The sequence below is a fragment of the Lepidochelys kempii genome, chromosome 1, assembly GCF_965140265.1.
Source record: "Lepidochelys kempii isolate rLepKem1 chromosome 1, rLepKem1.hap2, whole genome shotgun sequence".
Taxonomy (NCBI): Eukaryota; Metazoa; Chordata; order Testudines; family Cheloniidae; genus Lepidochelys; species Lepidochelys kempii.
Genome location: NC_133256.1, coordinates 288,926,372 through 288,939,634, shown reverse-complemented (window position 1 = coordinate 288,939,634; position 13,263 = coordinate 288,926,372). Strand labels below are relative to the sequence as shown.

At 38.4% G+C, this 13,263-nt stretch overlaps 1 protein-coding gene across 6 annotated transcripts in view; it reads left to right on the top strand.

Annotated features, from left to right (window-relative positions):
- Positions 1–13,263, top strand: part of TBC1D30 (TBC1 domain family member 30) — an 84,000-nt gene that overhangs the window by 48,810 nt on the left and 21,927 nt on the right. For all 6 annotated transcript variants that reach the window (XM_073327870.1, XM_073327869.1, XM_073327874.1 and 3 more), the window contains 4 exons: positions 3,344–3,469; positions 6,078–6,263; positions 9,054–9,222; positions 10,981–11,149. In XM_073327870.1, coding sequence (XP_073183971.1) covers positions 3,344–3,469; positions 6,078–6,263; positions 9,054–9,222; positions 10,981–11,149 — 650 coding nt within the window. The remainder of the gene's footprint in view (positions 1–3,343; positions 3,470–6,077; positions 6,264–9,053; positions 9,223–10,980; positions 11,150–13,263) is intronic.

The window sequence follows — 13,263 nt, the reverse complement described above, 5'->3', positions numbered from 1 at the left end:
TGCACTGGGGATTTTTGCTGGTTCAAAACTATCAAGGACCAGCCACTCGTGGAGCTGCACTGTTGCACAGACAGGCAAAGCTGCTGTTTACACTAGTGGTGTTGCTCATTCTTGAAATTTACATAAGCTGTACCAGCACAGATTTTGGCTTTTATCACTTTACTCCATCTACACCAAGAGTTTGTGCTGATGAATCTTTCTCAATAGCTGAACATTGACTAAATGTGGGACATATTCTGGCCTCAATTTCATGCAAGCAACCCTACAGAAGGATTAAAACATACGTAAGATATATACATGGTTTAATATAATTTTTGTATGTTGGGATCTTTCTCCTTTTCCTTTCTTACTCCCTTTTGGAATTATTATTATTATTTATGCAGGGTATTACCATGACACTAATTTAACCATAAATTCTTTTATTAAATCCAAAGGGCAAATGGTATTTATAACAATTACTCTAAATATGCCTGTAAAGCCTAAATAATAGCAATTTACTCCAGCCAAACAGTAACAAAATATTTATAGGCATATGATCAAAATTACTTACAAATGGGCTAAGGATGCTTAGACCCATATTGGTCTACTCCCAACGTGGTCAGGCAGGTATTAGCAATGAACCCTTGAAGAGTTTACTTTTTTATACCCTTTAAGAAACAAGTGATGTCACTGCAAATTATTGCACCTTAGCTAAGGCGGTATGAAGTAGTTTCTCACATAGCCAATTATTTATTGCACATGATGCCCAGTTAACTGTGTTTTATTTCTATTTCAGCCCAAACCTTAAGATAAGACTGGTATTTCACAGGATCACTACAGGTTTAACACAACTCTTCTTTCTCATGATCTCATTCTTTTTGGTCACAGGCTTTGGGCCTATTGCTCCTGCTAATATCCTAACTCAGTTTAAAACCATAGTTCACCTAGGTCTCACCGGGGTGGATAATCTCACACTCCCTATCCCTCCAACCCAAACCATTTGCTCTTTCAGGTTAAGAGAGAATAAAATAAACAATCATAGGGGTATCATTCCCCCCTAATTGTTTTAATAAGTAGTCCATTTGCATCACATTGGAGTCTTTCAGCTGTCATTTTCTTCCCTATAATGAAGTCTTTCTCCCTCCTCCCCTCTAATAACCCATTTGCTATTGCTCTGTTACTTGTTCTATGAAGCTTTGCAAAGAGTGACGCAATGTACAGGCTCTTTTTCCTCCCCCTCACCTAGACCATATCTATGCTGTTGCTCATGCGCTCGTTGTTTAGCTAGCCAGAGGAGCAAGTGGAATGGAACTGGCATTGGCTCTCTCACACTCTTTCACATTTCTGCTGAACTAGGAGGAAGCATTCTACACTGCTCCAGCCCAGTGAGAGATCCTCCTCAGCTGATAGGGGTGGGCAGAGCCAGGGCAAAGGTTAAACTTTCTCCAGCACAGGTGGAGGACAGTATCCATGCTGCTCCTTTTGTACAGGACACTTTTCCTCTTGGCCCAGCAGAAATGGAGTATGAAACCAGCAAGCATCAGTGGAGTTTCATTTTACTGCTCTCCCGACTAGCAAATGCTGTGTGGAGGTGCAGCAGCAGCACAAGTAGTTCCTCTACACCAGAGATCTGTAGTGTGTGGGAGAGGGGAAATGCAGGGAATCTCTGATTCTGAGAGCTGTAGGTGAATGTTTAAGTGTTTTATTACTGGGGGAAGTGTGGGAATGGCTTTTCTCATTTGGAATATGTAGATCAACTCCCCTTCCCTTTCACCATTTCTTCCACCCCCCTGCAAAGCAATCCTTTGTCATTGTTAACCATTGTTATGTTGTGGCCTACCACCCTGCCTAGAATTAGGTAAAATTATATACCAATGCTCTTTACTAAATTGTTATCTGTTAGCCTGTTAATAATCAACAAATTGGAGTGGGAGTTCAAAAGTTACTTAGCAAAGAGGTTCTGAATCTGCATTGTACCTGTGGGCTCTTCTGATAAGTTCCGCTATTTTAAGCACTGATTTTATTTTTCTAGTGTGGATGTAGAAATCTCCCCTTTAAAGATGGGCTCATCCAGTTATCATTTAGAGAAAATGACATTCACCATGATATCCCTTTCTGTAAGGTTCCTTGTATCTTTGTTTAAAGTCCAGCATTTCTTTACAGAATCCAATATTTTCTTCCTAACTTCATAGGCTGTATACTAGCCTAGAGTCACAGATGCGCCTCAGAGCATGCTATGTATGTAGTCCCTGTGCTTGAAACCAGGCTAATGTTTCAAAAATACATCTGGATGCCAAGAGTTCATGAACCCATCTAGTCACAGTTGCTTAGTATAAACCAAATAATTCTTTGGATCCAACCCTGAAGTCCCTACTCTGGGGCAAATCACCTGCTCCTTTGTATTAAAAAAACACAAAAACCAAAAACAGAACCCTCCTTTGCCCAAAGAGAGCTATCAGGGAGAGGTTTCAGAGTAACAGCCGTGTTAGTCTGTATTCGCAAAAAGAAAAGGAGTACTTGTGGCACCTTAGAGACTAACCAATTTATTTGAGCATAAGCTTTCGTGAGCTACAGCTCACTTCATCAGATGCATATCGTGGAAACTGCAGCAGACTTTATATATACACAGAGAATATGAAACAATACCTCCTCCCACCCCACTGTCCTGCTGGTAATAGCTTATCTAAAGTGATCATCAGGTGGGCCATTTCCAGCACAAATCTAGGTTTTCTATCAGGGAGAGAAATTCTGCAAGGTTTCTCTTGCAGGTTTTCCAGCAGATCATTCCAGCATGAAGTTTGTGGAATGGGCAGCTTGGGGCTGTGTTATCTTTTCAACAGATTCCCTGTTGATTACCATGTGGTGGAAGAGATGATGTGAGCAGTACACCTGGCCCTACCTTTACCAGTCTTGCAGATCAGACTCTCCCTTACATTTGGATTCCTGATCCCTATGTCTGTGAGAGATAGTGCTGTGAAGATAGCTAGCACCCTCAGTTCTTCTCATGCACGGAAGACAGTCACATGGAGGATCCTCAGGAAATGGCTGGGGCCTTGGTTTTTATTCACACAAAGTTCCCCTGGAAGTTGGTAGGAATTCTACCTGAGTAACACCTTCAGGACTGAGCCATCTATTGCATTTTAGAAAGCAGGGGTATCGCTTTTATTATATAGAAATTGTTTAGACTCAGAAAAGATGTATATCCTTCTTTTCCCCCTTCTGCATTTGTTGAATCTAAAGGAAAATCACATCTGGCTAGAACTTGTGAGATTCATAGAATTACATACCAGTATGTATAAACTGATCTTATTTTAAAATAGGAATCGAATAATGCATCGTATTGTCATGTTGTATGTATCTTTAGGTTTGGCTGACCCTAGCAGATCACTACTTACATAGTATAGCAATTGACTGGGATAAAACTATGCGCTTCACTTTCAATGACAGAAGTAATCCTGATGATGACTCCATGGGCATTCAGATTGTAAAGGTAATTGGCATTTCAGCTGATATGTTTGTGTGCATAAAATATAATTTTTTAAAATTTCTCAATGGAAAATAAATAATTGTTTTTTGGGAGGTGTTGAATTTGTTTAATTTTCTGCTACTGCATTCCTAAAAGTTACTTCTTCTTGTCTATTGGCCAAGTGTTACTGTTCCTCTGGGCATTCTTGCATATTAATTGTTGAAATTTGAGAAAATAATTTGTTTCAGTGCTGTTGCTATTGGTAGAAAATTCTTTTTGCCTGATTTCCACCTCCAGCATTCCTGTTTTTCAGAGAGAAGTAGTGGAGAGAAAGGTTAATGAAAGGCACATTTTGCTCTTGCTTTGCCAGTGATGCCATCTGCTCAGTTTGTCTCCTCCCAACACACAAAGTTGGGCTGGGGGAGGAAATCTCCATGGGGATCTATTTGTGGAGGTCCTCACACATAGTCCTATTTGGAGGGGCCCATTTGCTTCTTTCTTCATCTTGCAGAAATGGTCACATCACTTGCCCCTAAACCTTGCAAATCTCCAGGCACGTCCATGCAGAAGTCTTGGACCTATACAACTCAGTCCCTTAAAGGTCTCCTGCCTCTGGTCATGTGCTACTCTAGCAGCAGTTGGGAGGGTGACATGGAAAAGACAATATATCCTGGGGCTGGATAATATATTTACCCAAAGTCTGTGGAGCTGGTTGGGAGACAGCCCTTCTAGCCCACCCAGTCTCCTGTCCTTCCCCAGTTCATATCTCTGGCTCTTTGAAGAAGCCTGAGGGGAGTGGTGCCAGGGAGGAAGCTGAGTCCTCTCTTCCGCTTGGGAGAGTGGGGATATCTGCATATGGAGGGGACCCTCTATGCACAGATGTTGGGGGCACAATGTGAGCCTGTATTGGAGAGAGAGTTTTTGCAAAATACTTGTTTGTTTGTTGGCATCTACTAGCAGAGAAACGACCAGCTGCCATAGGGTAATTCATCTTTTCCTTCAGTAAATTGCATTTGTCTGCATTCTCTCAATTGTATACTGTACTGTCGGTCATGTAAAGTTTGTAGCCCAGAGTTGTTTTAGTTGTGTTTGTAAAGAAACTTTCTAGACCTCCTAGAGATGATGTAATGTTCTGATATATAAAGTGATGTTTGCGTGCTCGCTTGAGGATCATATTTGCTGATTTAATAATGGTCTAGCAAATTTCTGATTAAGGTTTGGGTGGACCTTGTGTTCTATAAAGAAAATATTTGCTGGTATCCAACCGTGCTGTGATGTAATAAGTTGACCCTATTGTCACTTAGCGTACAGTAGTAAAATGTCCTTCACTCTGTATGTGTTTCAGTTGTTGTGTCATTTCTTTTTCTTTTTAAAATAAGAGCCAATTTTGGGAAGAGAACATCATAGTTCAAATTATGGTTTCGATAGCTCTAGTGTCTTGCAGCTTAGTCTTTCTTACAGTGATAATTTCATGAAAAGAATATCTTCTAAATCCATCTTTGCTTTAGCACCAGTATACCTAAGTGATGATGCTTACATTTCTGAATATTTGTTTGAAAAACAGTACCCAGACTTGGTAACTCTAAATTATAGATATTGGCTGTACAATGCCTTATTAAAAATTAAAAGTGCTGTACATGTTTATGCCTTTCACTCACAAACGAGTTACAACCTCCAGAACAATGTGTTTTTGCTGGCATAAAAAATGAGGAGTCTGGCAATATTTTTGCAGTTTGATGCAAATGATTCCTATTTTTTCTTCGCATGTCAAAAAAGATGTTGGCTTTATTCATTTGCTAACACAAAGTGCAATTACAAAGAATGCACTGTTAATGTCTAAAGGACTAAGGGTTTGCTAAAGCACAGTGTTAAAAAGAGTCTTTAGAAAATAATATGTTTAACAGGATAACATTTATATTCAGCTCTAGAACTGCACTTGAAATTGCAGCTGCTAATTTTAATGTTAGTTGCCTACAACCACCCACTCTAGTACCTTGTTCCATACTTTATAGTGGCAACAAATCACGATATTCCATTGACTAAAATTCACATTCTAATTCGTTCTCTATGCAGAAAAGTGTTTGAAAAAAAGAGATATGTAATATTTCTCTTTTAGGCTTCTGGTTAAGATATGGGTACAACTTTCTTTTAACACTTTTTTCTGGATTTGATAATTTTTCAGAAGTAAACAGCACTTTACAAATGAGAATGTTTTAAAAATAATTTTGCAGCTATGTTTTATCTCTTTGAAGATAGCTTGTAACCTTATTGATATTTCAGGGACAGTCAGATACTGGCATCTCTTTTGGTAATTTATTTATCTAGGTTAGTTTCAGAGGCACCATTTGGTTTACAGAGTGGTCTTCTTTACACCCAATTTTCCTGCTCTGTTGATCGGGAACAAGGAGGTCAAGTGAGCTGGTGGCTCAGTTCCTGCTAGAACTCGGGGCTTTCTTGGATTCCAGCCCTTTGCTCAAACTACTTCATTCCTTCAATCAGCTAAACATTTTAAAATAAAAATTAATCTCTTCAAACAGTGGTAACATAATTATGTGTGTGTTTGACAGGATGCGGGAGACAAAAAGTAAGGGAGTGGAATAGGAGAACATCTCAAATATCTTTCCTATTTTAGGATCTTCACCGAACTGGTTGCAGTTCTTACTGTGGCCAGGAGGCAGAGCAGGACCGAGTCGTGTTGAAACGAGTTCTGCTGGCTTATGCTAGATGGAACAAATCAGTTGGATATTGCCAAGGCTTTAATATACTAGCTGCACTCATCTTGGAAGTAATGGAAGGCAATGAAGGGGATGCCCTGAAAGTGAGTGAAACTGTGTGCTGTGTTTCTAACCCTTGTGATCATGAGGATTACCTTTAAAAGGTGAACTTAGTGTAAACAATGCATACGTTTGCAGACAGCCTAAAACAGCAGCTCACAGAGAACTGATCCATCTGAATGGGTCATTTTAAATGTCACTCCTGTTAACGTCCACTGATGACCATTTTTGCAAAAATACCCAGATAATGGGTAAAATCCTGGCCCCGGTGAAGTCAATGGCAAAATTCCCATTGACTTCAGTGGAGCCAGAATTTCATCCAATCCCAAACTGCCTCCAAAGCACCAACTGGCCCTTTTCTTAGCAACCAGAGCCTCCAACTTTCCTTGACAACTTCTGTGATGAATTTGTGTGTTGTCAGTCCAAAAATCTGCAGCACTTTGAAACAAAGTGTGAGATCAGTGTGAAGTAAGTAGAATTGAATATCAAAATAATTATCCTGGGTCTGTTGTACTGAGTGTATTACTCATTTCCATGTTTAAGTTGTTTAGAACCCTCCCATTTTAAGTTAAAGCTGCTGCTGCTATATTTCCAGAGTCCAAGCCACAGAACTGACGCCTGCCTTGCTACAGGGCATCAGGACCAAGATTTGCCAGTGTTATGCATGACCTTCCTAAAATACAGCTTGTTCATGTAAATGAGGAGTTTACCATGGGGGTTGAATTGTTAAAGGAGATCATGACTCTCTCAGATACTGTGGTGTTTAACTTGCTCTAGATATTATTATATATATTTAAGTCTTAGAAACTGTGGGAAAAATAACAGCTCTCAGAGTCAAAGTCCAGCACATATACATTTCTAGATAGATATCTTATATGTTGCTTTATTATAGAGACAGAGTTGTAACATTAGGAAAATATTAGAACAGTTCCAATATATATCATGGAGTAAAATTTGCCTTGTATAATTTTTTTCCCCACATAATTGCCTTATGTGATTGCCTTAATAATTTACAACTATAATCTCTTATTTTATGACAACCACATGTTCTCCAGTTTATTAATGGAGCAGTTCCTAAGACACTTCACTAGTTAAAGTAAGCATGTTAATGTTAAATCTCCAGTTCAATACAGATAGAAACTGCTTATAAATTCTGTAAATTAAATTAACCTAACTGAAGTAGAAATGGATATGATGGGTAAGAGTGCCATAGTTTGTGTGAAAAAAAAACCACACATGTGATTCATCTAGTTTAAAAAAAATACTAAAGAGGTTTTATAAAAACAGATTAAACAACAGATTGTCATGGGGAAGAAATTACAGAATTGAACACCAGTGAGAAATATCCTAATTGCTGGAAAATGTACCACAGGATGCTAATAAAGTACATCACTATTTTAAAAAATCCCTCCCCTAAACACTTTTGATGTCAATGAAGTAGGCAGAAATGGATATTTAAGTCTTATAAAAAGCTTTGTTTTCTTTCTAGCTCTCTATTTCATGTCCGGAGTATTTAAAGCAATATCCATTATGTAAATAGAACCCATTGTGCATGTGGCTTTGTTAAATATAGTACTTTACAAGTGACGTATTAAGAAATTAGCGGAACTGCAAGGATATTTATTACAGATCTAATTCATATTATTAGATTACTTGTTCCAAAAGCTTGGGAACAGGATAAAGAAATAAGGCACAATTTTTTTTTCACAAGGGAGAAAAAAATCCTAATGCAAACAGAAGATTGATAAATGTATTCTGAGAAATAAGGGACTCTTAATTATATTGCAAAGAAAGAATAAAGGTAGTTCTGAGAATCATGCAGAAAAAAATAATGAATTGCTGCAAAATAAATGTCATGCTTATTTGCATATAACACTTTTTTCTGCTAATTCTATGAAATCCGTAGAAGTGTAAAAATTTCTAATAAATGCTTAAAAAGTCACTGGCAGGGAAGACACAGTCATTCAGTGCAAAAACATCTGTATGTATATTGGAAGGGCAGGTGGTGATATATCAGTCCTTTAAATACTTGCATATAACAATTTCCATTGAGATGGTAGCAATTATATTTGTCTCATTTTACAATCCTTAAATATTTCACCATAATCAGCTGGTGAACTATTGTCAATATAGTTGCCTTCTTTATATAATTAAACATATTTGTTGAGCTGTGCATTGTTATATTTCTCAGTTTATTACCTTGTATAATGAAATGATGAAGTGCAACCCATCACGCCAGCTAAAATGCAGGAAGAGTGCTTTCTAAAGAGCAGCATCACATACATAACCATTAATTTAGATGCTGACCAGGATAGCAAGTCTTCCATTTGTGACATTTAAAAAGCACAGACTTAATGGATTTAAGAATTTCCTAAATAATTCAGGGCATCTCACTAACACATACAACAACAGAAGTATCAAAAATTGGCTTTGATTAACAGAATATTGCTTCCATTATTGTGTGGTGTGGCTTCTGTTAGACTGATCTCAGTCTTTTACATTCTGTTATTTTTTGAAGTTATCCAGACTCCTCTCTTAGCAGTGCAAGCTGCTGTTGAAGAGTTGACACTTCGGACCCAATCCTGCAGGTGCTCTGCACCTGGAATGTCTACGGATGCTTAAAGTAACGTTGCCTTCTTTCATTATAAGATATAGAATTAAACATCAGATACCTAAGGCACATCTTGCCAGCGTATCTAAGCTATAGCTCAGTGGAATAGAACATGTTAGTGCATTTTATATTTTAGAGCAGGAGTTTTTGCTGTTCTTGGAAGATCATTTGTTCTCTTACCAATCCTAAATGATTAACTGCTCTTTTTCTCATTTTCTTACAGATCATGATTTACCTAATCGATAAAGTACTGCCTGATAGCTATTTTGTCAATAATCTTCGTGCATTGTCTGTGGATATGGCTGTTTTCCGAGATCTTTTAAGAATGAAACTTCCTGAACTGTCCCAGCACTTGGATACGCTTCAGAGAGCTGCAAATAGGGAAAGTAGAGGTGCGTTCAACAAAAATGGTGTTGAATTATTTTTCACATTTGCCTTATTGAGCATCAGTTTTAAGAACACTGTGGTTTAAATGTGTATGTATTAAAAGTTTGAGAACAACAACATTTTTAAAAATTGTGTAAGAATACAGTTGACCTTTTACTAATTGACTAACATAGTTAACATGATAGGAGATGGTTCTTATACTGGTGACCATATCTTGAACCAACAGCTCTCTCAAGTGAAGCAAAGGAGGAGATACTTTAGCCCCATAAGTAGCTGTGGACAGAATTGGGTTGACAATGCCATAAATTAGGTATCTGACAATACCACATCACATAGCATAGTACAGCTGATGTCCTGAAAAGTTCTTTGCCTAATTGCATGACCTTTGATGTCCTCTTCAGTTTCTTGGTGGAATCTGTATTGGAATTATGTTATCCTTGTGGGAAGACTGATTCATGGCAGTGGATCATGTCTAGTTGTTATTTTTCTGATTAGATGCCTAGTGACATAGGATGTAAAATGTCCTTGAATCTGAGAGCTGATCTTTGTTATCTGAAAATGGCTTTGCACTCTGAGTTCCGAGGCGTAACACTCCTCAGAACGTTCTTTCCTTAACAAGATCGAGTTTTTTGTTATTCTACAATTGAATGCCCCTTGAGTTCCAAACCTGAACATTACGAAGGCCCCTGTAAAGAATGAGTCTTCTAGGAGATAGTCTTGTGAATGGCTGCCTGAACTGTGTAAAAACAGATAAACAAAAAGCCTTTAATTCATGTTTGCTGGCTTGGTGATCAAGTAATTTTGGTGGGTGATGAGGAGCGTCGCTGACCTCCTATGAATCAATCCACACTACCAAAATTCATGAAACATGCTCCAGGCACCAGAAAGTGAAACTTTAGAATTCCAAACTGAAGGATTAAATCTTTTATGAAACTGCTAGGAAACCAAAAGGAAAACTGAATAAATTACAGCTGTGTCTGCTGAGGCAGGACACTAGGATTTTAATACAATAGACAGGACTTAAAAGAACCAGTCCCCATCGGGCAAGTAGGAGATTTTTTTTGACAATTGTCATCAACTTCTGCAGAATTTGAGTTTTGTTTTTTTCTTATAAATCGAGCTGTTGTGATTGCAGGGTACAAAAAAACCCTCCTTCCAAATATGAAATGGGTATTAACTAAGTGGTGCTAACTTCTGGAATCTACAGACATCACCAGCACCTCTGCTGCTGCTTAGGCCATGTCTACACTACCACTTATGTCAGGAAAATTTATGTTGCTCTGGGTGTGGAAAAAAACCCAAAGCCCTAAGCGACATAAGTTTCGGTGGCATAAGTGGTCATGTGCACAGCACGATGTCAGCAGGAGAGCTTCTCCTGCCAACTTAGCTGCTGCTGCTCGTTGGAGGTGGTTTAATTATGTCAACGGGAGAACTCTCTCCTGTCAGCATAGAGTGGGCATGCGGGAGATCTTAGAGTGACACAGCTGCATCGGTACAGCTGTGCCATTGTAAGGTCTCTAGTGTAGGTATAGCCTCAGTTTTCCTATACTGCAGCAGAGTGATTTGCGATGTTACTTTTCACTGCTGTTATTCAGAACCCTGTGGACAGCTGCAGACTGGGAAAGCTTTGAGCAGCAGCAGAGGCACTGGAACTATTGGCAGTCTTCAGAATGCGGCACTGCACCAGTTTGCACAACATTGTAAAGTAACTTTGGGGAATAATGAACTGTGAATGACTTGCTATCTTAATTTTTCCATTTTAGGAGGCTATGAACCCCCACTTACCAATGTCTTCACAATGCAGTGGTTCCTGACCCTCTTTGCTACATGCCTTCCTAACCATACAGTTTTAAAGATCTGGGATTCAGTATTCTTTGAAGGGTCTGAAGTTATACTGAGAGTAGCACTGGCTATCTGGGCAAAGTTAGGCGAGTAAGTGATTTTTCTTTCTTTTTTGTGCAATGCATGCAACATATATGGTTTTAATACGTATTATTTTTCTGAAGTGCAAATTCCAGATATAAACAAGGCATGGCCTTGCAGGAAACTATTACTTTTAAAATAGATGTACAAAGTGGCAATATAGCATTCTATAAAATGTATTCTAGGGAACAATCTGGCAATGACAGAAAGAAGGGTGGGATGACTTATTGGGCTTCACCCTATTAAATGTCTATAGTTAATTACATAGCATATATAATATCTATGTTAAAATGTTGGGTCTGATTCTGTAAGCCCACTGCACACAGAATTCTAGGTGAAATCAATGGGAGTTCTGTGCATAGAGGCTCCTTGTCTGTACTGTATTTAAGAAACATTAGACTCACAGGCCTTCTCTGAATTCTTGTTTATTTAGAGCATATCTTTTAGAAAAAAACATTCAATCTTGATTTTAAAGTTGCCAGTGATGGAGAATCCACCACAGTCCTTGGTAAATTGTTCCAATTGTTAATTACCCTCACTGTTAAAATTTGTGCTTATTTTCAGAAAGGAACATACATTGCTAAAGTGTAGTTACAGTAGTGCTGAGCTCATTACAAGCCTCATGTTCCTCTATACAATGCATTGCCTGGTGAATGGGTGTTAACCAATAAGTTTTCTGGAAACTATCTGTGGAAGCAATTGCTTTAAAGAACATTTTTAACCAAGATTTTATTAAGGATAATGTATAGGTGCTGAGAAATCTGCAACATGCAAGCTGTCTCATTTTGTAAGGGATCAATCATTGAATACAAATCTAGGTGTTTGTTTTTTTTAAGGACACATGTAATGGAATGATTTTTCTGAACTGCTTTCATCACTGCAGATGTTTACATTCCAAACAGAGGGCCAAATCCCTTTGGAGTTAATGAGAGTTTTGTCACTGACTTCATTGGGAAATGTGAGCAGGAGCAGGCCAAGTATCTACTAGTGTCAGCTGGAAAACTCTGTTGGATTCAGCAGCTGCATCCAATCTTTTCCTCTGATACCCAGCACCGCCTACCTTCCTAGCAACAAACCTTTTTCTTTAATATAAAATTAAAATATTAAAAATATTGACAAAATGTATATGTAGCAGTATCCCAAGAGGTCTTCTAAATTTGCAAAATAAATTACCACTTAAAACTTCAGCACCACAGGCAAGTGCTTTTACATTATATTTGGTTTTGTATCTTGCATGTTTAATCTGAAAAATAATTACTTTTTTTTGTAACTGGCAAATGGTGAATAATTAGCTAAGACCTGTTCTTACTCAGGCTTTATTCATGAATTGAGCTGTTCGCATTTAGAATAAACTAGACATAGCGTTATTATTATTTTGTATTATGTTATCTACAGACAATGGGCCCAGTCCCACAGGACCTCTGTGCACGGACTTCCCACTTCACCTGGAATTCTAGAGGCCTCAGTCAGGATCAGAGCCCCATCTTGCTGGGTATTATACAAACATAGAACAAAAGAAGTTCTCTGATGTGAAGAGTTTACCAACAATCTAAATAAGACAAGACTTACAAAGTGGAAATAACAAACAATTGGAAAGAATGGCAGCAGGCAGTTGAGGGAAAGGTTAATAAGAACATGTTTTACACAGGCCAAATAAATAAGATAAACATCAGAAATCATACAGGGCATCTTTATACCCATTGTTAGCTGGCATCATGGTGGAAGTAGGTTGTGATGAGGGACTTGGAGAAAAGGGTAGGACTTATGGGCTAGTTTGGGCAGAGTGTTCCAAATGTAAGGGGCAGCATAAGGGAACAAACCTCAACGGTATTTGAGGGAGAAGCAGTCAAATAGGCAAGAGATGCTGGCTAAATAGATGTAGAAAGGATTGGATACTAATAAGCAAGGAGGAGCTATGTTGTGAAAGGCCTTAAAGGTAAGGATCAGAAACTCCTACTTGATGTGCTGGAGGAGGAGCCAGTGAAAGACTCAAAGTCAGCAGTGACATAGTCAGAATGATGGACCAAGAAAATGATATTAACAGCAACATTTTGAATGGACATAAGGAAAATGAAGTGGTATCATGAAGGCCCAAAGAGGGGAGTATGCAATAGTTGAGACAA